Source organism: Littorina saxatilis, linkage group LG12, assembly GCF_037325665.1.
Source record: "Littorina saxatilis isolate snail1 linkage group LG12, US_GU_Lsax_2.0, whole genome shotgun sequence".
NCBI lineage: Eukaryota > Metazoa > Mollusca > Gastropoda > Littorinimorpha > Littorinidae > Littorina > Littorina saxatilis.
The window spans coordinates 35,763,936-35,790,988 of NC_090256.1; the positions used below are offsets into that span (position 1 = coordinate 35,763,936).

Consider the following 27,053-nt stretch of genomic DNA (forward strand, 5'->3'; position numbering starts at 1 on the left):
CTTACGATATTACGTCAATATGAAATTATTACGGCGCATCATACAAATATTCTCTACCCTCTCTCTCTCTCTCTCTCTCTCTCTCTCTCTCTCTCTCTCTCTCTCTCTCTCTCTCTCTCTCTCTCTCTCTCTCTCTCTCTCTCTCTCTCTCTCTCTCTCTCTCTCTCTCTCTCTCTCTCTCTCTCTCTCTCTCTCAAGAAATATGAGAAAAGTTACCTAGATGGCTGTTGCTGGTATTTATTCTTTTCGGCAAATTTGCTAAAATCAAAGTTTGTGTTGCAAAGGTTAAGGGGGTCTGTCCCCCAACTTATCACAAAGTTTGGCAGTTCTTCCAAAATAACGACCAGTGTTTCAGCAATTTGAAGTTATTTTCGGCATTTTGCTCAAAGCCCAGGCCAATATCCGACAGCCGTAGACCAACCTTATTTTTGTAACCCCCTCGTTAATAAATCTATCTCTCATTGTCTATCTGTCTGTCTGTCTGTCTGTCTGTCTGCCTGTCTGTCTGTCTGTCTGTCTGTCTGTCTGTCTGTCTGTCTGTCTGTCTCTCTCTCTCTCTCTCTCTCTCTCTCTCTCTCTCTCTCTCTCTCTCTCCAGAGAAATCTCACCCTCTCTCCAGAGAAATACGAGACATTTGATAAATCTGATTAAATCTCATTAGCAACTAAAAGCTTTCTCATTATGGAGTAGTGGTTGCTGATGAGTTTGTGTACTGTAGTGCCCACGTTCTTTACTTCAAACTTCACTTTTGTTTTTTACTCAGCGCCGGTTAGGGGCGTCCTAGATATAAAGAATGTATCCCCCATCCACGCACACATTAACACACACTGTATTCCGGGGGACCTGGGTATTAATAGACACCGGGAAAATTCTGTCGGGTTCAGTTTGTGTGGGTTTTGAAAGTGTGAATATTCTTGCTTTTATCAGTTTAGGCAAACTTTCCTCACGTACGTGTTCCTTGTCCACATGTGTCAGACACATTACACCCCTCGTTAGTGCCGGTCTGGCCTGTAATGTCAAGCGAGAAAGTTTGCCTCAATAAAAGCAAGAGTATTCACTCTTTCACAACCCATATGCAAACCCAACAGAGTTAATATGTCCGAACATCGTCTAATTACCCCAGTGCCCTCGCAGGAAAAAAACGAAATTATGTATCAATATAGCTTGTGTCCCACACTTCAGCCCCTGCTGTCGAATCGGCAACACGATCCCGAAAGAGAGAAACATGCAATGACGGCAGGTTCCAGAGCCTTACCTCAATAGACAAATTCCGAAAATAACTCTGTCGGGTTCGTACGGGTTGTGAAAGAGTGAATTCTCTTGCGTTTTACTCGGACAAACATTGGACGGGCCAATCACTAGCGAAGGGTGTGTCGGAAACACGTTGAGAGGAGCACGTGTGAACTTATTTGTCAGGGGTACAGTGGAACCTCCCCTTTAAGACTCCCTCCTTTTTAAGACCTTGTTTTTTCAGACTTTCTGTTCATAACCTCTGTAAAATGACCCCAATTTTAAGACTCCCTCCTTTTTAAGACCTTGTTTTCTCAGACTTTCTGTTCATAACCTCTGTAAAAATGACCCCAATTTTAAGACTCCCTCCTTTTTAAGACCTTGTTTTCTCAGACTTTCTGTTCATAACCTCTGTAAAATGACCCCCATTTTAAGACTCCCTCCTTTTTAAGACTCGATTTTCTCAGATTTTTGGAAGTCTTAAAAGGAGAGTTCCACTGGTATTCAATGTTTAACAACCGATGCATACCCGACGGAGTTATTTCCGAAAATCGTCTATTGCTCACCTTGCTGTGGTCAGAGGTACACGCCAACGGATATGGGAGGGGCTGAGGTCTTCATCCCTCACAATATCGACATCGACAGGTGTTGAGGTTGGGTGAGTGTTTCAAGAACTTGAAAACTTTTTGAGACACAGAAAAAGACAGACACATAACTGGACCGACAGACGCTGGCAGACAAAGACAAAACAGAACACACGGGCACACCGTCGTACATACGCACGCACACACACACACAAACACACACACACACACATACACACACACACACACACACACACGCGCGCGCGCGCGCGGCGCACGCACACACACACACACGGACGGACGGACGCGCGCGCCGGCGCACGCACGCACGCACGCACACACACTGACACTGACACACACGCTTCTCTACAACAACAACAACACTTCGAAGAGACAGTCTTGCAGATATGGCAGCAGACAAATAGACAGGCAGTTTTTAATGCAATTAAAGAGTTTCCTGTGTCGGTGACGTCGTGTCTGCCAAGTTGAAGGTTAATTGGAATTCTAACACGTGAGCTTACTCAACTGTTGGCAACACAAATTCTTGAAAATCCTATCAAATAACAAGTCGTGTTAAGCGAAATTCCTTCATTCCGTCAACCCGTCGAACTCACAGAATGAAATGAACGCACTCTTTTTCCCAGAGGCCTTGAGCCAAGAAACCTTTTACGAAATAAAGTGTGCGGAAGAAAGTGACAAGCCAGTGTAGCGCAGTAACGTATGGGCTTCAGTCTTGCATATCGCTCGAAGTGACAAACCAGTATAGCGCAGCAGAGTAAAGCACTTCACAGGTAAGCACGCTTTTGTTTCCTTTTAAAAGAAATAATAATTACTAGCTTGTTTTTAATCCAAATATATCATATCTATGAGATTATGTTTTCGCAATCAGGAAACAATGAAGAATAAGCTGACATTATTTTCAAATCGATTTCTGAACTTCTAATTTTAATTAGAATTTTCCTATTTTTAATTTTCTGAGCTTGTTATTAATCAAAACATAGCTTATCTATATGTTTTTGGAATCAGGAAATAATAAAGAATAAGAAAAGTCAATTTGGGATCGATTACTAAAATTTTAATTTTAGTTAGAATGTTCAGATTTTTAATGACCAAATTCATTAATTAATGTGTAAGCTTCCAAGCAGAAATGCAATCCCATACTCCGGGCTTTGTTGAAGATTGCTTGACCAAAATGTTAATCAATTTAATTGAATAATGAGGGTGTGACAACACACACACACATACCAAAATGTTAATCAATTTAATTGAATAATGAGGGTGTGACAACACACACACACGTACACACACACACATACATACACACACACACACACACACACACACACACACACACATACACACACACACACACACACACATACACACACACACACACACACACACACACACACACACTTACAGTACACACACATACACACACATACACACACACACACACACACACACACACACACACACACACACACACACACACACACACACACACACGTACATACCGCACCACTACCCTCGTCTCGATTTCCCGTCTATGTTAAAACATTTAGTCAAAACTTGAATGTCAACAGTTGCTCCAGAGAGTGGTAATAGCAGCCACGTCGCGGCATACCGGCTTTACAGCGGAAGGTAATAATCTGACTGATTATTTGGGGGACACTCTTGAAAGTTATAAGAGACTGCGACCTTTTTGCATCAGTGGGTTTTTTTCAAGGTTTTTTTTCTATCACTTTTTGCTTTTATGATCCTTCAGTACTTTTTGTTTGGTTTTGTAAGTGGGTTTTTTCTCCCTTGTTTAAAAGCACAGTCTTTTCTGCGAAAACCGCCAGGGCTGTGTTTCAAACGATTGAAAACTAAGAGGGCCCCAAAGGGTTTAAAATCGTGATCGTGATTGGCGTTTTTTGACCTTTCTGTGACCGTGATTGCCGAAATTTCCATTTCTGTGATCGTGATGGGACTTTGCCCGTGATCCGTGATGACAAAAAAATCAAGTCTCGTGATCGTGATCGTCATTTGTTTTCGTAATCGTGATGGGCATTATTGCAAAGCATTTTATTTTCAACGTACATTTTTCTCAGCTGTATCACTCTATGATCCTCCATTCGTCAAGGAGCCAATCCCGATTGAAGGGAAGCAACAACACATTCAGAAATATGATTTTGACAGCGATTGCTTCCCTTTAAGAGAACCAATCACACAAAAAAAGAGATCCAATCAGAAGGCAAATTGCAAAAGTCTGCCAAACTTCATCCAATGGAAGGGCTTCGTGCAAAAGTTTTGAGTGCATTCAGTCAAATTCGAATTCGAAGATCAAAAATGGCGTGCAGCGGTACTGTCATCGAACTTCTGTTATATTTTGGGGATTCAAGCCAGACCAAAGCAGGCGGCGAGAATGCCTTCCTTGGTGGAAAGGTCAGGCTACGGGTCGGTCTTTCCGAAGACGAAATATCAAGGTATGTTGATCTATGTTGCTCTATGACTGTTCTGAATGTAGGCAAAGATCTTGAAATTTGTTCAAGATCTTTGAGTTTGAGTGAGACTCATTGACATTGTCAACATTGCCACGTCCGGTGTGACACCGGCTGTCACTCGCTCAGTGTGACCTCAACTGGCTCGAGATCGAGTCTGCGTGTTGCCAAAACCGAAACTAGAAATGTGTTTTTCATCCCAGCAACGTGGACACGCTTGGCATAGATTCTAATTGTCGCTTCTTTGCATTAAGCTTGGATTTATTTTAGCGCCTGTAAACTTTAATATCAACAATGGGTTAAATTCAGAAACAATGGCTGGGAGACTTGCCAGTTTGGGTCACTTGATCCTCATGTCAAAGACGATCAAAGTCATGTTCGTTGGGGATTTTGTCAGGCATGCTACTTTTCCGGTAATTGCCGGAAATCCGATAAAGCCGTTTTCAAAATCCGGTAAAGTCAAATTTATTCCGGTGAAGTTGAAAAAGTTCCGCAAAAACGATCCGTGTGAATACCGCGCAACGCGACCGAGCGCCGGTGTGACGTTTTCATCTTTCGCCGTGTTGATATTTCGCTTCTCGGCCGCCTCGTTGATCTAGTATAAACTCTACACTGAACAAAAAAACACCCTTCGATAGTACTGATGAGCGACCTTGTGTACCTTACATTCATGGGGCCAAATTTGTCCAACCAATTTGTTTTACTTAAGTTAGAAATTTGATTCATCCTAAAATGTTTTCCTTCTTACTCAAGGGACGTAACCACTCAGTACACGTTTTCAAAGAATTCGATTTTGGGGGTGAAATCTATTAAATTTTACCACCAATTTTCTTCACATGCAAGAAACTGACATGCTTTTCGTCCATAAATAATTTCACTTCTTAATTTTACCAGGAAACAACATTTCAGTCTTGAGTATATGTCGAGGGGGAAATATGTACACAGGCAAAAGATGAAATCGTGACACCGGTCTCAATGAAGCCAGCGCTCAGTTGTGTTGTTTTGACCAGTTTGGAGGTGTGTTGAATGGTGGTGGGGGGACTGGAGGCTAAAATGGGATTTTTAACAAGATCACAACACTATTACAGCCCTGAAAATGATGCCCAGAATGCACCAGATTGCACCGATTTTAACCGTTTTTTGAACAAATTTCCGGGGGGGCATGCCCCCGGACTGCCCCCCCTAGTTGGCTCGCCTGCTTCGCAGGCTCAGGCTTGTGGCTTCGCCACTGGCACTGCGCGCTTCTTTCAGCTAAAACCATTTTTGGCCTGTAGCATTCCTGTTTGTTTTTCAAGGCCATGGAACCAGGCGATGGTGTACCTCAAATTGTATGGCAAAGTTGAACAAATAAAGAACCCATCACACATAAATGTACTTTAATTTCAATCCACCCAATAGTTTTTGAGAAAATGGGTTTACAAGATTTAGCTCTGGAAATGTGAAATTGTGCAAGTATATATTCATGTGTGTGAGTGAGGGTGTGGGAGTTGAATGTGTATGAGTGTAGAGAGAGAGAGAGAGAGAGAGAGAGAGAGAGAGAGAGAGAGAGAGAGAGAGAGAGAGAGAGAGAGAGAGAGAGAGAGAGAGAGAGAGAGAGAGAGAGAGAGAGAGAGAACAATGAAAACAACATTCTTGTTACTGATTACAAATCATATGTATTTCTATGTGTGTATGAAAGAGAATTAAACAAATAATAATTTTAAAAAAAGTGCAACAGTTCTCACTTTGTGTTGAATAAACAATAGATCCAGAGGAGCGAATTACTGTGTGGTTGTGTTTACTTTGACACGTGCTTTCTGTACATGCAACTTTTACCGTGACCGTGATTTGCCACTGGTGTTCGTGATCGTGAAAACAAAAATCAAGGTAACTGTGATCGTGAAAGCTAAAATTTCCCTTCCCGTGATCGTGATACCCCCCCCCCCCCCCCCCCCTTTGCCGGGGGCCCTCAACTAACCGTGGCAACGCGGGAGAGAAATTAGGATATTTATAGTCATCTTAAGAGGTGGGAAGTAGTGGTAAGTAGAACTGCATGTCTTCGATCGTATCAGTGATAGTGGTGGAAAGACCGTCTTCAAGTTGATTTTGTAAGTGATGAGTCTGTTGTAAATGTATTCGTCCCTCAGTATCGTTACACTTTCGGTGCTCCATGGTTGAATAAGAGTGGTGTGAGACTATCCAAAGAGCCCCCCCCCCTCCCCCTATCCCCTCCCCTCCCCCATCCCTCCCTCCCCCCACCCTCCCTTCGTGACTATCAGAAAAGCAAAATTACATGTCGGAGTACTACTATTCATGTACCACTAGACCACAAGTTTCAAGACAGATAACTCTATCTGACTCCCTTGTCAAAATGGCGGTCTGCTGAAACGAGGCAAGGACACTTCTAAGCTTGAGTGACAGTCTACAGACACTACAGAATGGCAGCAGCAGCCAAACCGCCAACACGACAGTTCAAAAGGCTGCCGGTCTTCATCGAGGAAGACCATAATGATGTAAGTGCATGTGTGACGCATGGTATTTCGGGTTTGCTGTGAGTGTGAGAACTGAGATCCACAAGGCCGGTGAGAAAACTGGGTGAAGGACTCAAGGAGTAATCTCAGGATCTCACAGGAGCTCGAGCCTTCTTTTTCTTTACCCCTATGTGGTTTAATTGTGGCTGATTGGGTAATATTGAACTTTAGCGTGTTAAGTTCATAGCTCAGAGTCCACTGCAATTAAACTAAAGCCTCCATTTTTGCAGAACCTGCTCTTGTACTTGTAGAACTACTTTGTAGTTGTATTTTGTAAGCATAAAGTCATTTTAAATACCTTTGAAGTTAATCTTGAACTTTAGTGTGTTAAATTCATAGCTCAAGATCCACTGCCAGGTTTTACTTATTTTTTATTACAAGGCCCTGTTGTCAAGCTAAAGAACATTAATTCAATAATTGTCGTGAAATTAATTGACGGATTGACTCATTGAGCTCCAAACTTAAGCATAATTAATTAATTTGGCCATTAATTTTGTTCGACGAAAATGGCGAGAAAATATATATATGTAATATAAAAAAAAACTGTTAGAGTTGCCTCCCCACAATCATAATATTGACAGAGTTGCCTCCCCTCCATCCATAATGGTGGATTTCGCTATGTTTTCATTGAATAAGACATGTAAACGAAATGCATCCATGCAGTTCATTCCATGACTTCAAAGGTATTTAAAATGACTTCTCATGCTTACAAGTGCAGGTTCTGCAATTCTGGAGGCTTAAATGCCTCTGAATTATGAGCTATGAATTTAACACACTAAAGTTCAAGATTACCCCTTTATGGCTTTAAAAGTCGCGGAATGAACTGTACGTATGCATTCAACTCTGTCGATATTTCGACGGAAGGGATACAACTCTCTCGGATTCTGTCGATATTACGTATGCATTTCCTCATCATTTTCGTCGATTAATTGACGCAATTAATTAAATCTGCTTAAGTTTGGAGCTCAATCCATCAATTAATTTCACGATAAATATTTTTTGGGTTGATTAAAGAGACTTGTAAAGTTGTATCAAAAGTAAGTCAATAATGCCACTGGATTGTGGGCTATGAATTTAACACGCTAAAGTCCAACATTACCGCTGATTTTCAGTTTAATTTATGTTATAACTAATAGGTGGTGCCACACATCCACCGTGCCATCGCAACTCGCCACCTGCCTATGTCGGGAGTTCCCATAGTGCACTTTGACGCTCACCCCGACCTCCTACTGCCTCTTCACATGCAGGCTGATGATGTGTTTGACAGGGAAAAGCTCTACAGGTTACTTCCATTGTTTCTTTGCACCTTTTTTACCCAGTTTTATATCAAAGTTATCTGAGTCAAGAATATATATATTTCAATAGTTTCGGGCAAAAGCAAACTTGTTTGTCATGGTTAGCTGGTAATACTGTATCATCCTTTGAAGCTGAAGGGTTTGGGCTCTTTTCGGACACTTCACATATATATATATATATATAGAGTTAAATAGAAGTAAGTGTACTTAAAAAAAGTACAGCAACATTTATGGCTGTAAATGACTTTGCTTTAAAAAAAAATGTAACTGTAAGCCAGAAACATTGAGTCACTCTGTACTTTTTATGGGAAAAAACCTGAAATTCATTTGTCATATATTTGAGCAAAATCGGAGTTTATTTAGAAGGTTTAGATTATCTTGAACGTAAGGATTGTGTTTCTGGTAAGACCTTGGCAGTCCAGCATGTCTAATCTAATTCTCCTTAGTTTTTAAATTTGGTACATTTTCATTTCAGTGGTTTAAGCATAGAGAACTGGATTTTGCCGCTGGTGTACGCTGGACACATCGGTGAGATCTACTGGCTGAAACCTCCCTGGGCTGACCAGATTCCTGATGCTTTGCACCGCACATTTTCTGTTGGAAAGTGGAAACAAACTGGGGAAATAAGGTCTGTAAGGACAGGAAAAGTCTAAAAACTCAGTGCACAACATAACTGTGCACACACATGTGTGGGCATGCACACACAAACACACACTTACGCACAGACATACGTTATACGCACACACGCACACATGCATTGCATGCAAGCATTCAAGTGGGCAGCATGATAGCATGTGGGGTAATGACTTAGTGTAACATTCCATTAAGCTTATGTGGACATTATTGAATCTGATCAGGTGGAATTATGTTGTGAAATTTAACAACAAAAGGGGAGCATGCGGTAATAAGTGATCCCTATAAATCTACTGATTCGTTATTTGAAATACTGTTGGTTGTAAGTTTGCGCTGCGTGTTACTGTTGCAGGATGACACTAGATGACAGAAAGGAATTAACAAACTTGCATCAGTCTTTGAAAACGTAATCTGCTGAAGAGACCCATTTTAAAAAAAAAAATTTGACAATAACCCTTTATGATACCTACATTTTGCTGTTGCAGGATGACGCTAGATGACCCTTACTTCCTCACAGAGGCCTTGTATGCACCAGAGTGTCAGCTGACAGACGTCAAGAGTGTGACACTGCATGTCATCACTGTCACTCCACACAACTGGACTGAGGGTGACGTTTCTGGTAACCCTGGCAATAGTCTCAGACACACTGCTGGATCTTCTATCAACAACTCTGAGTGTAATTCAGACTGCGCACAAACTGGAGTTCTGGAAACCCCTGCACCTACTGAACAGCTGCAGTTGAAGCATCAAGGGCCGTCAGAAGCAAAACGTACAAAAGTAGATTTAGAATCGTCAGAAAGTGCTGTGCGTGTGAACAATGACAAACTGACAGAGGTGTCAGAGAATATAAACGATGATGCTCTTGAGACTGACAGAGCTGCAAATTACGACAAAAGTGCTGGAGAAACCATTCAACAAGGTACAGATCATTCTGAATCTGAACACACATGCAACGAAGATGACAAGGCTAAAAGCACAATTACAGCCTCAGGGGATGGATCTAGCTGTGACAAGTTGCTTCTAAACCAGAGGTGGGTGTTAGAATTGCAAGAAAATCTTCAAGGAAAGCCCTTTGTTCTCGACATCGACCTGGACTTCTACTCCACCAAGGATCCGTTCCGGAACGAGTGTTCATCAGAACTGACGGCATTGCTGCAGCAATTGTTCGGGTTCAAGCTGCCGACAGACACATCTCAACAGGTCTGATTTTTGGAGTTTGGGGATTGAAAAAGCCCAGCTGTACAGTAGAACTAGAACCCCCCTTTTAAGACCTCAAAATGTCTGAGAAAATCTGGTCTTATAAAGGAGGTAAATAAGTCTGGGGAAAAAAGGTCTTAAAAGGGAGGGAACTCTTAGATTGGGGATTCTTAAAAGGGGGATTCCACTGTATTTTCAAAATATTTGAGACATGTTTTAGCTTTTCCCGTTATTCTGTTTTTGTCTGATCCCTTGCTTCGGTGACATAATTATATGTCAGTTCTTTTTTTTTCCAATTTGTATTATTATGAAAAGGATGGTTTAAATTCTTCTATTTTTTCCCCCTGTATCATAGTTTTTCATCAAATTTCTTTTCATTTTAATTGGTGTTGAGTACTGACAGAATGCATACATGTACATGATATGGATGCCAAAACCCCAACCTGTGATGTATTATTTTGGGATATGTTCTAGTGTGTGTAAAACTGTTGCAGGGCGTGATGGCGTTCAGTGAGGCGAGACGGACACAGCTGGATGAACTGGACGCAGTGTTTCAACAACTATACCACCAGCCGGACTGTACGCCTAAAGTTAAAGATCCATGCAGGTACATCAGCTATAACTAACTTACTCGAAAGTCACTGGGTTGTTTTTTTCTGTCTAGATCTGTCCGTTCTCTTTGCCTGCTTGTCTGTAACTGTTGGTATCTTTATGTGTGTTTGTCTGTTTTTACATTTAGTCAAGTTTTGACTAAATGTTTTAACGTAGAGGGGGGAATCAAGACGAGGGTCGTGGTGTATGTGTGTGTGTGTGTGTCTGTCTGTGTGTGTGTGTAGAGCGATTCAGACTAAACTACTGGACCGATCTTTATGAAATTTGACATGAGAGTTCCTGGGTATGAAATCCCCATACGTTTTTTTCATTTTTTTGATAAATGTCTTTAATGACATCATATCTGGTCTTGTGCTTGCGTGTACACACAAAGGGGGTTAAGTCACTAGCAGGTCTGCACATTAGTTGACCTGGGAGATCGAAAAAATCTCCACTCTTAACCCATCAGGCGGCAGCGACCGGGATTCGAACTCATGACCTCCCGATTAGGAGGCCGACGTCTTACCACAACGCCAAAATTTCAACCAATTTGGTTTAAAAATGAGAGCGTGACAGTGCCGCTTCAACTTTCACGAAAAGCCGGATATGACGTCATCAAAGACATTTATCCAAAAAATGAAAAAAACGTCTGGGGATATCATACCCAGGAACTCCCATGTAAAATTTCATGAAGATCGGTCTAGTAGTTTTCTCTAAATCGCTCTACACACACACACACACACACACACACACACACACACACATACACCACACCCTCGTCTCGATTCCCCCCTCTACGTTAAAACATTTAGTCAAAACTTGACTAAATGTAAAAACTGAGTCTTAAAAGGGAGGGAATCTTACATTGCAGGTGGGGGGTCCTTAAAAGGGGGTTTCAACTCATGTACAGTCTTTCTAGATCTTGCTGAGTAAATGCTGTTGAATTCTGGCAAATATGATTTTGTTTGTGATTTTTCTGTTCTGTTTTATCTCTGTTTCTTCTTTTTTTCCAATCTTCAACACAGACAGCAATTACTGCATAGTCTGCTTGCCCTGCTGCAATCAGACAAGCATCAATCAGGTCCAGTGGACTTCGAGATGCTGTACCGCGCGGGGTGTACGTTTGATGGAACAGCTCTACCACACCATGTGAGCTCTCCACAACAGATACAGTGGCTTATGGACACCACTGCAGCCGTTCTCAAGTCTCTGCCCAAACCCACGATTGTCACCGTGTCTAGGTATGTTCCGAGTATTGTCACCATGTCTATGTATGTTGTGAGTATTGTCACCGTGTCTGGGTATGTTCTGAGTATTGTCACCGTGTCTAGGTAGGTTCCGAGTAATGTCACTGTGTCTAGGTATGTTCTGAGTATTGTCATTGTGTCGAGGTATGTTTTGAGTATTGTCACCGTGTTTAGGTATGTTCTGAGTATTGTCACTGTGTCGAGGTATGTTCTGAGTATTGTCACCGTGTCTAAGAAAAAAAAAGAAAAGTTGTATGTTTCTGGTAACATGGCTACAAAAAATAGGGAAGGTAGGTAGGGATTTTTTTTTGTTTTTGTTTTTTTGGTCAGGGTAGAAAATAACTATACAGTGACGCAAAGAGACTGGACTTACTATACAAAAAGAAAGACAACACATTACAAAACAAATGAGACAAAAGGGATGCGGGGTTATCCCCCTTGTGTCGTCTGCCGTCTGTTACTTTCGTTTTGACGCTTTTTTTCTTCTTTTTTTTTACAAATGCAATATAAAAAAAAAAGTCTAGGGTCGGCGGAAAAAAACTAGGTAGGGTCGGGTGACCAGAAACATACAACTTTTTTGGGGGGGGCCTAAGTATGTTGTAAGAATGCTTGGCACAGTTGAAGACCATGGCTAAATGTTCAGAATTATGAGTGTGGCAATTCATTGCCAAGGAACGATGTGAGCAGCATGAAGGTTCATTACGATGTTTGAATGTGGACTTTGGAGCTCCGTTTTCATCAGTGACACAATGCTTTAACAGCTTGATCAAACTGCATGCAGAAGAATCATGTCTGCAGTGGAAGGGAGATAACCTGTTTCCAACACTCAGCATGGGAAACTGAGACCCGTTCATCTCTCGTGATCCTTCCTGTTCCAGTTTGTAGTTTTGACAAGTTACATATATACTTATAATTTTATGGCGTCTAGAACCCTTCATGTTTTAGGCATCTCAAAAATTGACTGGAGTAAAAAATGTGGAATTCCACTTGTGCGTTTACGTACATTGGTTAGTGCGCCATTTCAAAAACATTATACTTCAAATAAAAAGACAAGAAGGTTAGTTTATGGAACATTGAATTACAGACAAATCAAAACCTCTTTCAGCTTAATGGACTCTGTAGTGGGCTCATTGGCAAAGCTTAGTCTCGTGAGACGATGCTTGATGCGCACAGTGTCAGTCTGTGGATGTGCTGCAGCGCCTTGTGTGACTGGAGAGTCCTATCCTTGAGCAACAGTCTTTGCTGCAGATTGAACAGGTGAAGCTGGAGGGCTGACAGAAAGGAGACCCAGTGGATCATTTTCGGCTGACAAATAATCAGACAATCAAAAGTCATTGCAGTGCTGAACACAAGTTCATTCCTGTCATGCAGGACCAGTCTCCTGAGAGAACAAAAATCATTGAAATGAACAAGCAACTTTCATCCATTCGAGAATGAGAGTCGCTTGTTCATGTCAATGCTTTTTGTTCCCTCGGGTACCAGGAGACTGGTCCCGCATTACTCTCACCTACTAAATGACGCATGTCGTATGCATTGAGAACGCTTGCTTCCCTTTGATTATCAGATCTTTGAATAGCGCTCCGATTCATTTGTTTAAGATTTTCATTCCTGCCGTGATTGTCTGCAGGTCTAGTGTTGATGACTACTGCCCCCAGGACCAGGTTGACGCCATTCAGGATGACATGCTGAGGGTCTTCGATGAGGTATACAAGGTGACCGAGGTCAAGAAACTGTACAAGGAACAGCAGTAACTTTGTCATTTTCAACACCAAGGTCATGCATGCGCAGAAAATTTTGCTAAGCTAAATTTTTCCTGCAGTTTCATTGTAACTGCTGTCAATTGAAATGTTCAACATTTAGAAGCTACAAAGTATTCTGTTTGAAGAAGAGACACTTACAACAACATTTTGAATGTGCTTCAATTTCATCAGAAGCTGTGTGGAGGAAATTGAATCATATGACTATGAGCTTTTTGTTGTTTCAGACGTGTCAACTTCGTTTTACATGTACATAAAAGGGAAAAGCAGGAAAAGAATTTGGAGCCTCTTCTTGACAGGAATAGTGGTATATGACAAAACTGCATAGCAAAATAATGTCAGATCTTCTTCAGTTCTTTTATTGCACAGAAATGTATTGTTGTTGCTTTCACATTGTAATTGTATGCCTGTACTAGACATGTTTGCAATTAAAATGACTGCATATGGAAGCTTTCTCGGTGTCTTGGGAACTTTTTGTTTAGTTTCTAAATACATACAATGTTGAAAAATATTATGCAAAGATGTCACTAATCCTCAGTATGCAGTGAATTCCACCGGTATTGTTGAATCTAAATTCTCACATGAAAATGCGAGTGCACACTGCCACAGGATTTCAGATGCATACACACACACACACACTCATGACACTAACACACACCCAGGGAGTAAACTATGAGTAATTCCTTGTTATTTTGCAGGAAGACATGATGTAGTTCACATAATAGGCACCATAAACAAATAAATAATTTCACATTTTCAGTCACTCTTCACAAAAATGCAACCCTGGGGGTGTCTACATACTCGTTGAAATACTGTACATTGAACATTTTGTGTTAACCTTTGCCGTGCTTCCTGGGTTCACCTGTACCCAGAGACACACTAAAATCATTGTAACTCTGGAACCATTAAAGGTATCGTTTTGAAATTTTAAGTATCTCTCACACACCTAATTTGCTTTCTGTCTGCAAATTTTTAGTGTGTACATGACAAAACATTAAAATTAATTGACTATGATAATTTACATAAACACTACCGATGGCGCGGGTTCACACAAACCCATACTTTTAAAGAGTAGTAGTGATTGTAACTATCCCTCTGCCGACGGCGCGGGTTCTGCTACACCCATAATTACCAAAGCGGCGGAACAGTGTCTGTCTGCCTGTTTGTCTCCAAGAGACTGTCTGTCTCTCTGTCCGTATCTCTCTGTCTGTATGTCTGTTGTCAGTTGCTCTGTCTGTCTGTCTGTCTGTCTATCTGTCTATCCGTCTATCTGTCTATCCGTCTATCTGACTGTCTGTCTATCTGACTGTCTGTCTCTGTCTCTCTGTCTCTCTCTTTCTGTCTCTCTCTCTGTCTCTCTCTCTTAGTCTCTCTCTCTGTCTCTCTCTCTTAGTCTCTCTCTCTTTCTTAGTCTCTCTCTCTCTCTTTCTTAGTCTCTCTCTCTCTCTTTCTTAGTCTCTCTCTCTCTCTTTCTTAGTCTCTCTCTCTCTCTCTTTCTTAGTCTCTCTCTCTCTCTCTCTTTCTCTCTCTTTCTTAATCTCCATCTCTCTCTCTCTTTCTTAGTCTCTCTCTCTCTTTCTTAGTCTCTCTCTCTCTTTCTTAGTCTCTCTCTCTCTCTTTCTTAGTCTCTCTCTCTCTCTTTCTTAGTCTCTCTCTCTCTCTCGTTCTTAATCTCCATCTCTCTCTTAGTCTCTCTCTCTCTTTCTTAGTCTCTCTCTCTCTTTCTTAGTCTCTCTCTCTCTTCCTTAGTCTCTCTCTCTCTCTCTTTCTTAGTCTCTCTCTCTCTTAGTTTCTCTCTCTCTCTCTCTTTCTTAGTCTCTCTCTCTTTCTTAGTCTCTCTCTCTCTTTCTTAGTCTCTCTCTCTCTCTTTCTCTCTCTCTTTCTTAGTCTCTCTCTCTCTTTCTTAGTCTCTCTCTCTCTCTTTCTTAGTCTCTCTCTCTCTTTCTTAGTCTCTCTCTCTCTCTCTTTCTTAGTCTCTCAGTCTCTCTCAGTCTCTCCCTCTCCCTCCCCCTCTCCCTCTCCCTCCCCTGCAAGAAGTCGGTGAAGGGAGAAACTCGATGCACCCACTGAAGTAGCGCTGTGGGTTTCCCTGAACCCACCCCGTCGTTAGAGAAATAAACGGTAAAAACCCTCTTTCAAATGTATGGGTTCAGACAAACCCGCATCGTCGTTAGAGAAATAAACAGTAAAAACCCTCTTTCAAATGTATGGGTTCAGACAAACCCGCATCGTCGGGAGTGTGTAGTAAAGCGGCATCCGGCAAAGGTTAAAGTGCGTAGCTTATCAAATAGAAACCTGTTCATTGTTTCTTAGCAAAGTCTGTTTTCAATTAAAATGTGTGTGCTTTCATTGGTCGGTTGGTTCTTGATCAGGTGCAACTGTTAAATGTTATATATATATGGAAAAAGTATGAGCAAATGATTCACTATATCTATCTATCCCCACGCTACTAAGCTAAATGCATTTCTTTTTTCATTAATCTCCTATATGACAGAGTATACTCTGGTAACTGCGGTCACCTTTGATGAATTGTTTGCAAAGTCTGTAATGTGTATGTTTTCGCTGATCTGTAGTTGGTGGGTTGATTTGTAGTCAGGTGCAAAGTTTAAAATATGATCCCAAAAATAAGTACATGTATGAGCAAAACATTGACTGCATGTATCTATCTATACCAACACTACTAAGCTAAATGCATTTCTACTTTTATTGAACTCCTACACTACAGGTTGCAGAGTATAACTGCGGTCATCTGCGATGAATTCTTTGCTTGGTGTACACGTCTTTCTGCCCTTCAGCAAGGAACTGCACCTGAAACACAAACACATTTATCAAGTGTACAACATGTGTAAGGAGACTCCAAAATCCCAAATCACAAGACAAGCCCTTTTACAGCAGAATTGTATTTCATTTCCTTACATCCCATTGCTGGGAAACTCAAGTCGCTCCCTCCCAGTGGAAAGCCAGCAGCAACAAGAGTCATGCTACCCAGGTGAACAGATTTCCAAGCTCTTCATACCCTGAGTGATCGACAAGAAGAAGATACCCTAACAAAGACATTTGTAGGAATCATGAACATCTACAAGACTACTGACCTAAATTAGGATGTGCATGCTTATGGTAGAGGTCATTCTCCTGCAAAAAAAAAGAAAAGATAAAGCTTTCTAGCATCAAGTAGTTACAAACTAAGCACGCAATCGCACCAAGCTGTTCAGCAATGCTGGTTAAATTAATATGCCACAATATCAGAATTAAAACCAAAATCACAATAGATTATTTTATGAAATAACTTTGTCAGGATTTCCATTGATCTGATGGAGTGAAGAAAAGGGTATCATATTGAGCACACACTGCATAACATACACATCAGAGTTATAGTTGTTAGTCCTGATCATAGGAAAAAGCCAATCGCAAGCAAGGTACATGCTTCGCCTTGTTTTAAAAAGCTTGTCCCTGTAAAAGGGGCTCTTACTCTACCACACCACTTAAAAATCCTGACAGAGTTATTTCCGGAAAAATGTCTATTAGCAACTCACCTTGTCTATTTCCTCCCCAAGCGACTTGACTGTGCGTTCAACTTGCGTAACCTGTTCAGAGGCTGTTCTTTGGTCTTCCTGTAGCTGTCTGACCTCCCCACTATATTCCTCCTTGTGATGGCGTAGATCTCTCAGCTTTTCTTCCATCTGTCTGAGCTGTTCCATCATTCCACTCTCCTCCCTCAGGATAGCGTTCAGCTGCTGTTCAGCCCGTTTGACTTTGTTGGTGACTCTGTCTTTTTCTCGCCGGCGTGAGTTTGCCTCCTCCTCCAGAGCGGACTGTCTGTCATGCAGATTCTGCAGCTGGGAGGTGTAGTTGACTGAGGGGAGACAAACAAAGGTAAAAGTTGAGGCTAAAGGAAATGAAATTGAGTACCCTTGACAGTGTTGAAACATTGGAAATGACATTCTCCCAAGAATGTTTACCATCAGCACATTTTTTAAGGCCTTTACAGTCGCTCTTTAGAAGGTAACCATTTCTAATTTGCTTTGTTTCGTGCATTTGTGTCTTCTACATCAGCCTTTCTTTATTCAATGTTACCGAGTCTGTCTCTCTCGATCTCCACACATGACATATGAACTACACTGAATATTGCCAGCCAAGACATCCCAGACTCTTATTGTGGAATAATTATTTATTTATTCCCCCCCTCCCTCACCTTACTCGTTATACTTGTAGGCTGCATATTTAAAAGCAAATAGTTTATGATAATCTCTCTCCAGACACATGCATGCAGACAAATGCATACATGAACGCATGCACACTCACACTCACGGTCAATTTTTGGGGGAATTTCACCCCGCTTACCCTCACGCTGAATGGCGGTAGTTTTTGGCAGCGATGCAGCATGTACCTCCTCCAGCCCCTCCCACGTTGCATCCACCCTCGAGTGATGAGACGCCTGCCCTCCCTTCTTGCGATTGAACTCGTTGATGATTTGCTGGAGCATGATGTTTGTTGTGAGGGACGCCACCTTGGTGCCGCATAAACGGCAATTATTGTGTGATGTGGCGCACACTTTGCACACCGTATGACCGCAAGGAACCAGGAGAGTCGGCGCATGTTGAGCCATTGCCTGCAACAAGTGGTTAAGGTGATTGTGTCTCATCAGATATTATATATGTAACCGTGTTCCGAAACAATACGATCACCTCGGGAAGCGAAGTGCAATCAAACAGGATTGAAAATGTTAGGGCTAATTTCTTAGCCCTATAAAAACTGTTATGCAAACCCGAAGGTTTCCATGAACATACAGACAATCAGAAACCACCAGACCCCATCACAAACAGAACTCTACAATCCCCAGGTGTTCACTTTAAAGGCCAACAACTCGGGTGCAGAGTCTGCTGTGAAAGGAGCGGTAGCCTCCCCTGTCACATATAGTAGCCACTGAAGGCTGCAGTCTACCCATGAGTACAAGAGGTAAAACTAAAATGTATTTTGCCTAATTAATGTGACCCAGAACCAATTGAAGAAAATCGAAGGTTTGTTTCTTTTCAATGTTACTGATTTATTTAGTGTCCATTCTTGTGCACCAGCCTAAAGTGTGGATAACTTTTCATGCAAAATAAAGTCTAGATTCTATTCTATTCTATTCTATTAAAAACTATTAGTATATACCGCAAAGGAGACATAAACCGGTTGATTACCTCTGTACCCCCACCCTTCCTCCAAAGCCACCACCCCCTCCCCACCCTTGTTTTTCAAGTGCAAGACTAAGAATGTTCACACACCAGGAAGAGAGGTGTGTACCTCAGTATATTTATGAGAAAGTAAAGTCTACATGTATATGATATACTTAGTGTAAAAGCCTGGTAGTGTTCTACCCACCATGAGAGATGAACAGAAGGCACAGCGATGACTGCTGACATCCACAGCACCATTTTCATCACCATCGTCGCCACCACCATTACTGTTCATCTTGATGGAATTTCTCACTGCATCCGTCTCATCCTGCACAAATGTCTTCCCTCTTGGCAGACTTTCGCCTCCAATCTCTCTCCTCTCAGGATTTCTACCTGTACTGTCTGCTTGACCATTCCTTATGCCCAAGTCTTGCTTCACTCTTGACGCTATGCTGTCAGCTAAAGTGTCAAACTCTGCCGGTGTCAGCGGGTAGCTTCTGTTAGAAGTCTTGTGTGACGTGGTAGAAAGAGTGGAATGCTCTTCGCTCAGCTCCCTAGCGTTACTGTGTTCTATCGCCTCTTCCTCTCCATGGTGAGTTCCATTTACTTCATTTTGTTCGGTATCTTCTGCAGTTTTCCGTGACTGCAGCCAAGCACCAAAACCATGTTTGACTTTAACGTTGAGTTTGTCAGACACTTGTGAGGAAACATCCTGAGAGGATTTGTGGTGAATTTTTAGAATGTCCGCACCGCCAGTCCCGGATCCTTTGGGCGTGGCTTTGTATGCATCTTTTGGTACTGTGAGCAGACAATCAGATACTTGCAGGTTGCATGATTATGAACATTATTTAATCATCACATTGAATTTGACAGTTGATTTATTTGTAAATAGGTTTTAAATTAAAAAAGACATTCCATTTTGCACTGTCATTTTGCATTGTACAAATCTATGTCACCAGAAGTTTTATGGGGAAAAAAGATTGTTGAGCTGCTCAATCTGTTGACTACAACATACCAGTCAATATAATACCCACAGAAAAATTCTCCTTTCTCATAAAACTTGTTAAGACGACTCTAAAATTTTAATTAATGTTTAATATTCGAATGATATTGTCACACACCAGGAAGACTTATAATTAGCTTCCTAATTGGTCGATCTTAAAAAAGATACATTTAACCTTCATCCGACGTTATTGACTACACACGGAAGACATCGTGGGGCCATGCGGACCCATGCTTCTCAAAGAAGGAAGAATATGCATACCCTTCCGTAGACCCATGCTTTCCAAGGAAGCAAAAACGTGCATCCCCTTCCGTAGACGCCGTCGTTAAATTTCCGCGAGAAGTAATTAAATTAAATTATTAATTTAATTATTACCGTGCGGACTAAAGCTTCTCAAGAATGGAAATACGTGCATACCCTTCTGTAGATGTTGTGGGGCCATGTGGACCCACATTGTTATTGTATGGATCCTTCTTTGAGAAACATGGGTCCGCACGGCCCCACGATGTCTTCCACATGTAGTCTAAATTTGACCTTTGTTTTTTTAATTACTTTTCGCTGAAATTTAATGATCTTTTAGGACATAAGAGCTTTTTAGGTGCCTGATGCATTCTTAAAAGCTCATTAAAAAATTCCAACTAGTTTAAGAGATATTTGCAATTAAACACCCTTCTGGGTCCACACGGACCCACGACCACCGGCGAAGGTTAAGCAGTGCACGAAGGCATCAAGTACACTGACATGTAAGGCCAAAAAAAAAATAGGTCTGTTTACGGTAACATAGGCCCAAAAAATAGGGTCGGTAGGTCGGGATTTTTTTTCTCCCCCAAAAACCATATTTTTACTTTATTTTTTACCAAATGCCAAAAAAAGTCTAGGGTCGCGCGAAAAAAAATAGGGTCGGTCGGATTACCGTAAACAGACTATTTTTTTTTTGTGCCTAAGTGTGCATAAAAAGCAGAGTGTTTCAAACAAATACTACAGTAAAAAAGATTTGAGATCAAATTCAACAAAAGTAACTCACTTGTCTTGGCAGGTTGTGCAGTGCTGGAAGAAACATGTATCTGATCTGAAGAAGATTCATAGCCATTGTTTATATGATAGTCCCTCTGTCTGAGCCAGTTCTTCTGCCTCATTTGGATCTCCTTCACCTGCACAAATAACATCACAGACATTGACAGCTGACTTTTGGAGGAGATATACAGCGGACAGAACATCAGAAGAAAGAATGGCATTTTACACATGACAAATAAAGGTGAAAATGTTATAATTTGTTTGCTTTAATTAGTGTGGTTGGGAACATTAATTGATTCAATTTTAAACAGGATTGAAAATCGGCTATGTTTGATATACGAGCTTAAACGGAACCTCAAATTCTTCGAAAATACAAATACAAAGTACTGAAAAGGCTGTCTTTCGTACTATATAATATATGTGTCATGTAGAACGATTGTCCGATCTCTTACCCTTTCGGCGACTTGCTCTTTATTCAGTGCACCTGCCTTGGTATGTTTTCCTATTTTGGGTGGCATATTGACAGTCAGACTGGTCCTGTCAGCCACAAAAGAATCAAAATTAGAAAATAGCGGAGGGGAAGGCGTGGGGTTAACTCGAGGAAGCGGCCATACTGGAATCCAATGTAAACAGGCGTAACTTAGGCAGGGGAGACCACGCTTACTCGAACCTGGAGTGCTCTGGTTTGCATGCCCTATGAGCGGTTCCGGATCACATTGAATTTTCCAGCCCAGCATTTAGTGTTTTTTTTTATAGTTTATATTTTACCCATCATTTGTCTAACAAAAATGACAAACGAAAGGGAGTGTGCTTCGCGATGTTAAAGCCAAAGGAGGTAATCTTGCATTTTGTGTATTCACTTAAACACAACTTTAGCTCTTTTGAAGCAAAATGTTTTCTACTAAAAAATTGTTATGTGATTGAGGATGGCTGCGTGTTTGTGTTTATGTATGTTTGTGTGTGTGTGTGTGTGTGTGTGTGTGTGTGTGTCTCCTGCTGTGTTTTTTGTGGGTTTTTTGTTTCATTCTTTCTGCCTTTCTTTCAGGTTATGACTGGTTTTATCTTCTCCTGGTTTCTCTTTTTTCCAGTGTGTATATATAATCAATGTGTAGGCGCATGACTATGTGCTATGAAGAAACAAATATAAGAATAAACATAGTACAGGAATAAACATCACCACTCACAGAGTAAACTCAACCACAAAGCCTCCTCAAGTGCATATTGTTGATTTAATAAGATATCAAAGTGCATTATAAATCAGGTATTAAAGTAAATTATCTGAATATTATGAATTCACAGCACCACATATAATTGTTCAACAGTTAACAAAAAAAGGGAAACATGAAATGATACTTCAAAAATCAGAGAAATTTCGATTATGACCATCAACACCTAACACTAAAGAAGGAGAATGGACATTCTAAAGGTAATCCCCCAAAAAGAGATCAAATCAGTCATGATATATGAATAAATGTCAATTCTGAGTCCTCAAAAAGAGATCAAATCAGTCATGATATATGAATAAATGTCAATTCTGAGTCCACAGCCTAAATACATGTATACATTAACACTTGTCAAAACAGCCTTATCTAAATCCACAGTGCTCTTTGAAACGGTCTTGCCCATGTCATCAGAGGAAAGACACAAATGCTGCCATGTTGTCAACAGACAGCGGAAACTCCCCCATTTTAAGAGTCCCTCCTTCAGAAGACTCTGTTTTATCAGACTTATTTTTCATAACCTCTGAAAATGTACCCCCATGTCAAGACTCCCTCCTTTTAAAGGCCTGCTTTTCTCAGATTTTTGGAGGTCTTAAAAGGGGGGTTCCGCTGTACTTCTGGTGTGATCACCAAAAGAAGGGCACAAGTTTTGCAGTGTTACGCACATACTCCTGGTACGCGGGGTCAGCACCCCATTTTTTCAGTCCATAGGCCTCCAACATGGGGATGCCGCTAACGTTGATCAGCAGGTGGGACAGGAAGAGCGGCGAGATGACGCTGATATGCTCCCAGCCCTTCAGGACCGACGATGCTGAGACGTAGAGGCCGCTCCACATGAGGATCTCGCCAAAGTAGTTTGGATGTCGACTGATGCTCCACAGCCCTTCGTTGATGAACCGGCCCTGGAGATTTAAATTAATAACATGACAAATACTTCATATGAGACCGGCTACACCCTTGGAGCAATGTCTGATAATCAACACTACCAACATAAATTAGTCTTTTTAAGGTGTGCAGAAGTAGTAAATTCTCAATGCATCATACACTCAGAACTTAAGGCTCACAGATTAGAAATTCTCAGTGTATTTTAAATAAGCACTTTTTTATGCTTCAACTATCATGCTGTAGACTTCTTGGAAGCTTATCCCCCTGTTCTCTCTTTCTGTCTCTCTGAGTCTCTCTCACTCTCTTTTCCTCATTTTCTTTTCCATTTTAGTCTGGTCCCTCTTTAGGGCGAGGGCCAGATGTAACAAGAAGAGCAAACGCTCGATCGAGTCACTTTCGCAGTTCTGAATATTATATGAGGCATCAGATGGACAGGAAGAAATTGCTATTCACAACACAATGAGTCACGTTCACATAAAATTTGAGCCCGGTCACTTTTATAGTTTCCGAGAAAAGCCCAACGTTAAGTTGTGTGTTGCCGAACAGAAAAGACTAGTTATCTCCCTTGTTTTTCTGATAACGTTCGTAAAAGGCTACAGATGTAAATACTTTGATGTAAAGAATAATCCTACAAAGTTTCAATCACATCCGATGAACTTTGTCAAAGATATAAAATGTCTAATTTTTCCTTTGACGCTGACCTGTGACCTTGAAAAAGGTCAAAGGTCAACGAAACCATCGTTAAAGTGTAGAGGTCATTGGAGGTCACGACTAAACAAAATATGAGCCCGATCGCTTTGATAGTTTCCGAGAAAAGTCCAACGTTAAGGTGGTGTCTACGGACGGCCGGCCGGACGGCCGGCCGGACAGACTAACACTGACCGATTACATAGAGTCACTTTTTCTCAAGTGACTCAAAAAGGCAGATCACTGCTTACTCTGATACCCTCGTTAAATAAAGAATTGTCATTGTCATTCCTAACCATCCCATCTCATTTTTTTCTTGCTTGTTTGTTTGCCTGTATTTTCTTTCATTGTCTATGTTTCCTTTTGTGGTCATGTAGCAAGTTTAGTGGCAAATTCCTATATTAACCTTCACCGTGGGTCGTGGATGACCCAGAGCCTCACAAAAGTGTCTGTATCTCTGAAACTATTGGGAGTTTTTGATTGAAATTTCATGTTATCCTCAAACACCACAGGTCGCTCCCATCGACCTATTTCTGCAGGATTATCTTAGTAAACAAACAAACGATGACGTAATTAGATTTGGACAGTCCGGATGATGTGCGTCATGGGCGACCCACATGGAATTAAGAAGGATTTTACTTTTTACGTTGAATCGATCTTCTTCTAAAGTATAGGTCGTACACGACCCACATCATCCTGACTGCAAAACGTGATCCAGTGAAGTTTAAGTATGCAGATAACAAAGTGTTTGTGTCTGATCCATGTACACACACGCCAAAGTGTACCAGCCTGTCGCTACAGTCTGGGGATCCTTTTCTATAACTGATCAGAGCAAAATTAATGAACCTTTGTACTCACAGCATTTTCAGGGTTAGCCTTGAAGCGAGACTTCTGGTAGTCGGCCACAACTTCAAAGATGAATCCCAAACTCCACATCCCCCAGCCCACGTAGTCACGCGTCGTCAGTGGTCGATCTTTCTTCTTGTTGTTCAGTAGCAACGTGGGGAGGAGGGTTGAAAAGATCCACACACCTGTTTAACAATACCATTGTAAATTGAGGATCATTTTCAACAGTAGCACTGCAAATTGAGAATTATTTTAACAATAGCATTGCAAATTGAGGATCATTTTCAACAGCAGCATTGCTAATGGAGGATCATGTTAACCATGCATTTTTGATATTTTACAAAGTAAACCTGAAAACACTGGGGAAAAAATTTACAAACAGTCGGACCTGCCATTTTTTATTCTATCCGCAGAATGAGCCGCATGCAAGTGACGTTACATTCCAATAAGGCTAACTGATGAAACAGTTGATATTCTTTTTGAACAGACCAGACACATTGCAGTCACTGGTATTGGTATCATATATCATCCTGTGAGGTTACCGTCATGGAAATTCGGGCTGCTTTCTCACAGGGGAAACCAAGCTGCCATGCAGTACGACACTACCATATTATTTTTTTTCCCCCCTACGTTGCCAGGAGATTTTTGCTGTGAACTTGGGATCTTTATCGTGTGCATGCATGCATAGAGGGGGGGGGGGGGGGTGTTTGGACCTTAACCTTGCAACGTCCAGTATATGAAGAAGATGCCAGGCCTGTTGCGCACGTTGTTGAACCGTCTGTCTGCTCCATCGTGAAGAATGCGGCTGAACAGGTACGTTCCAAGCCTGGTCATGCAAAGATCAAGAAGCAATCATCACTTACAAATGCAAGAAAACACACAGTGCAGTGGAACCACCCTTTTAAGACCCCCCAATTTAAGACTCCCTCCCTTTTAAGACCTTATTTTTTTTAGATTTTCTGTTCATGACCTCTGTAAATTTACCTGCATTTTAAGACTCCCTCCTTTACAAGACCTCATTTTCTCATATTTTTGGAGGTGGTTAAAAGGGGGTTCCTCTATACACACACTAACATTCACATTTTGGTTATCTGCTTAAAAAAATGATAGACAGCTGACACTTTCAAGAATCGGGCAAGGGGATCCTTTCTACAGCTTGAGCTTCTCAAGTATTCGTGTGCGTACATGCATGCATACATGATTATTTTTAGAGTTTATGTGTGAATATTTTACCTCTCCTCTTTTTCTCGGAGAGAATGGGCTGTTTATGTTTTTGTTAGCGTGAAGGAGGCACAGGAACATATGCGTTTTCTACATTTCTAAATTTTTCTCTTCCTTCATTCAGTTTCTTTTGATTGTGAATTTGAGAATGCACCTGTGTGGGCTTTGTTTTTTTTTTTATTTTTTTTTTTTAATCATAGTCATGTGGATCAGTAGAGGATCAGTGTTTATCTGCGCTTATGGTTGGATAATACAGATCTGTGTCAGGTACCTTGCTGCCCATGCCATGACCATGCCCGTCTGCACTTTCTGTCGCGTGTGGTACGTCCCACCCCATCGCAGTGACTGCAGAGCTAGGGCAAAGAACGTGCCGGACCCTGCAATAAACTCATTTAACAGTTACACAATCGATCAGCACTGCAAAAGCCAGGTATTTAAACTTGTAATACATACATGTATAACGTACATTTGTAACACTCTTCAGAAATGTTAGAATAATGCATTTGTGTATTATAATTATGCAATAACCCTCCCGTAACGCTCCCTCCCTCTGACACTGAGCCTCTCGAGCTCTCTGACATGTGTACATGTGTGAGAATGTGTGTGTCACTCGGTCGGGTGTGTGTGTGCGTGTTTGCCGCAGTGCGCGTGCGTGCGTGTGTGTGCTTGACTTATTATTACAAACAACAGACGCTTTGAACGCTGCTCAGCAACTAAACAATTTTAAATAAAGTGTAAATATGCAAAACGGACAGACAGTCACTCTAAAATTCATGGTTATACAAAACGGACAGTCACTCAGTCTAAAAATCATGGTTATGCAACGCTGAAAATGAGAGCACTTGCAGAGCACGTTATCTACCTGCTAGATCATAGAACTTCTCTGTCTTCAGCGCTGCAGCAATGGCCCAGCAACCCCACTGGACGCCGAAATCGAGCGCCGCTGCTTTGGCCACGGAGTTCCCCATGGCTGACAAGGCTGACCACATTGAACTTTGAGCGACTTCGGTCGGGTCAAGATTTGTTGACAAACTTCCCCGGGTGTTGGCGGGAGTTGTTTCCCCTGCGTTTACCTGATTGGACGCTAAGCCCTCTGCTCTGTGAGAAACGCAGAAATGACTGCCGCGCGTCTGACTCGTGTGTTTTTTTCAGTGGAAAGAAGAAGGAAGCGAAGTTTCAGTAACAGATAGATATATGTACTTACAAAAATCATCAGTTAGAGATGGGAACTGTGAACGTTTGATGCTCTACACAGGCAGACAGACATAAGTCAGTGCAAAGAGTATACAGTAGAGAGCTTGATGTATACTGTCTACTGTCTATGGTCAGTGATACGATACTGCCGCAGTCAAAGAGACACAATCATGTGATGCCAGTCTCAAAGTCACTGGAACTGGAACTTTCCTCGGAGGATAAGAAAAACGATAAATTGGCGTGCAAACATGAACTATACCGTGTATTTGTCCCTAGTTTGTGTAATATAAATGAAAC

The 27,053-nt window shown here is 41.5% G+C and overlaps 3 protein-coding genes across 6 annotated transcripts; 1 reads left to right on the forward strand and 2 right to left on the reverse strand.

Moving 5' to 3' along the window:
• Positions 1-2,349: 2,349 nt before the first annotated feature.
• LOC138981829 (UPF0489 protein C5orf22-like) lies at positions 2,350-13,981 on the forward strand. Of its 2 annotated transcripts, XM_070354909.1 has the most exons (8): positions 2,350-2,605; positions 3,401-3,458; positions 7,944-8,089; positions 8,578-8,730; positions 9,221-9,935; positions 10,427-10,539; positions 11,549-11,764; positions 13,398-13,981. In XM_070354909.1, exons 3-8 carry the CDS (start codon positions 7,989-7,991, stop codon positions 13,519-13,521), a joined length of 1,422 nt encoding a protein of 473 aa, XP_070211010.1. In that variant the 5' UTR covers positions 2,350-2,605; positions 3,401-3,458; positions 7,944-7,988; the 3' UTR covers positions 13,522-13,981. The 2 variants fall into 2 exon arrangements, with proteins under 2 accessions (XP_070211010.1, XP_070211009.1); XM_070354908.1 differs by lacking the exons at positions 2,350-2,605; positions 3,401-3,458 and adding an exon at positions 6,624-6,789.
• Positions 13,982-15,792: 1,811 nt separating this feature from the next.
• LOC138981828 (uncharacterized) lies at positions 15,793-21,490 on the reverse strand. Of its 3 annotated transcripts, XM_070354907.1 has the most exons (7): positions 21,156-21,490; positions 20,714-20,840; positions 18,892-19,484; positions 17,869-18,136; positions 17,061-17,380; positions 16,620-16,659; positions 15,793-16,335 (listed from the first exon to the last, which is right to left on the reverse strand). In XM_070354907.1, exons 1-7 carry the CDS (start codon positions 21,438-21,440, stop codon positions 16,319-16,321), a joined length of 1,650 nt encoding a protein of 549 aa, XP_070211008.1. In that variant the 5' UTR covers positions 21,441-21,490; the 3' UTR covers positions 15,793-16,318. The 3 variants fall into 3 exon arrangements, with proteins under 3 accessions (XP_070211008.1, XP_070211007.1, XP_070211006.1); XM_070354906.1 differs by lacking the exon at positions 16,620-16,659 and having other exon boundaries at positions 17,875-18,136; positions 21,156-21,484; XM_070354905.1 differs by lacking the exon at positions 16,620-16,659 and having other exon boundaries at positions 21,156-21,477.
• Positions 21,491-21,913: 423 nt separating this feature from the next.
• On the reverse strand, positions 21,914-26,625 carry LOC138981830 (uncharacterized). Its single transcript, XM_070354910.1, has 5 exons — positions 26,425-26,625; positions 25,834-25,939; positions 25,061-25,167; positions 24,354-24,526; positions 21,914-22,825 (listed from the first exon to the last, which is right to left on the reverse strand). The coding sequence occupies exons 1-5, from the start codon at positions 26,549-26,551 to the stop codon at positions 22,550-22,552; spliced, it is 789 nt and encodes a 262-aa protein (XP_070211011.1). The 5' UTR covers positions 26,552-26,625; the 3' UTR covers positions 21,914-22,549.
• Positions 26,626-27,053: the final 428 nt, after the last annotated feature.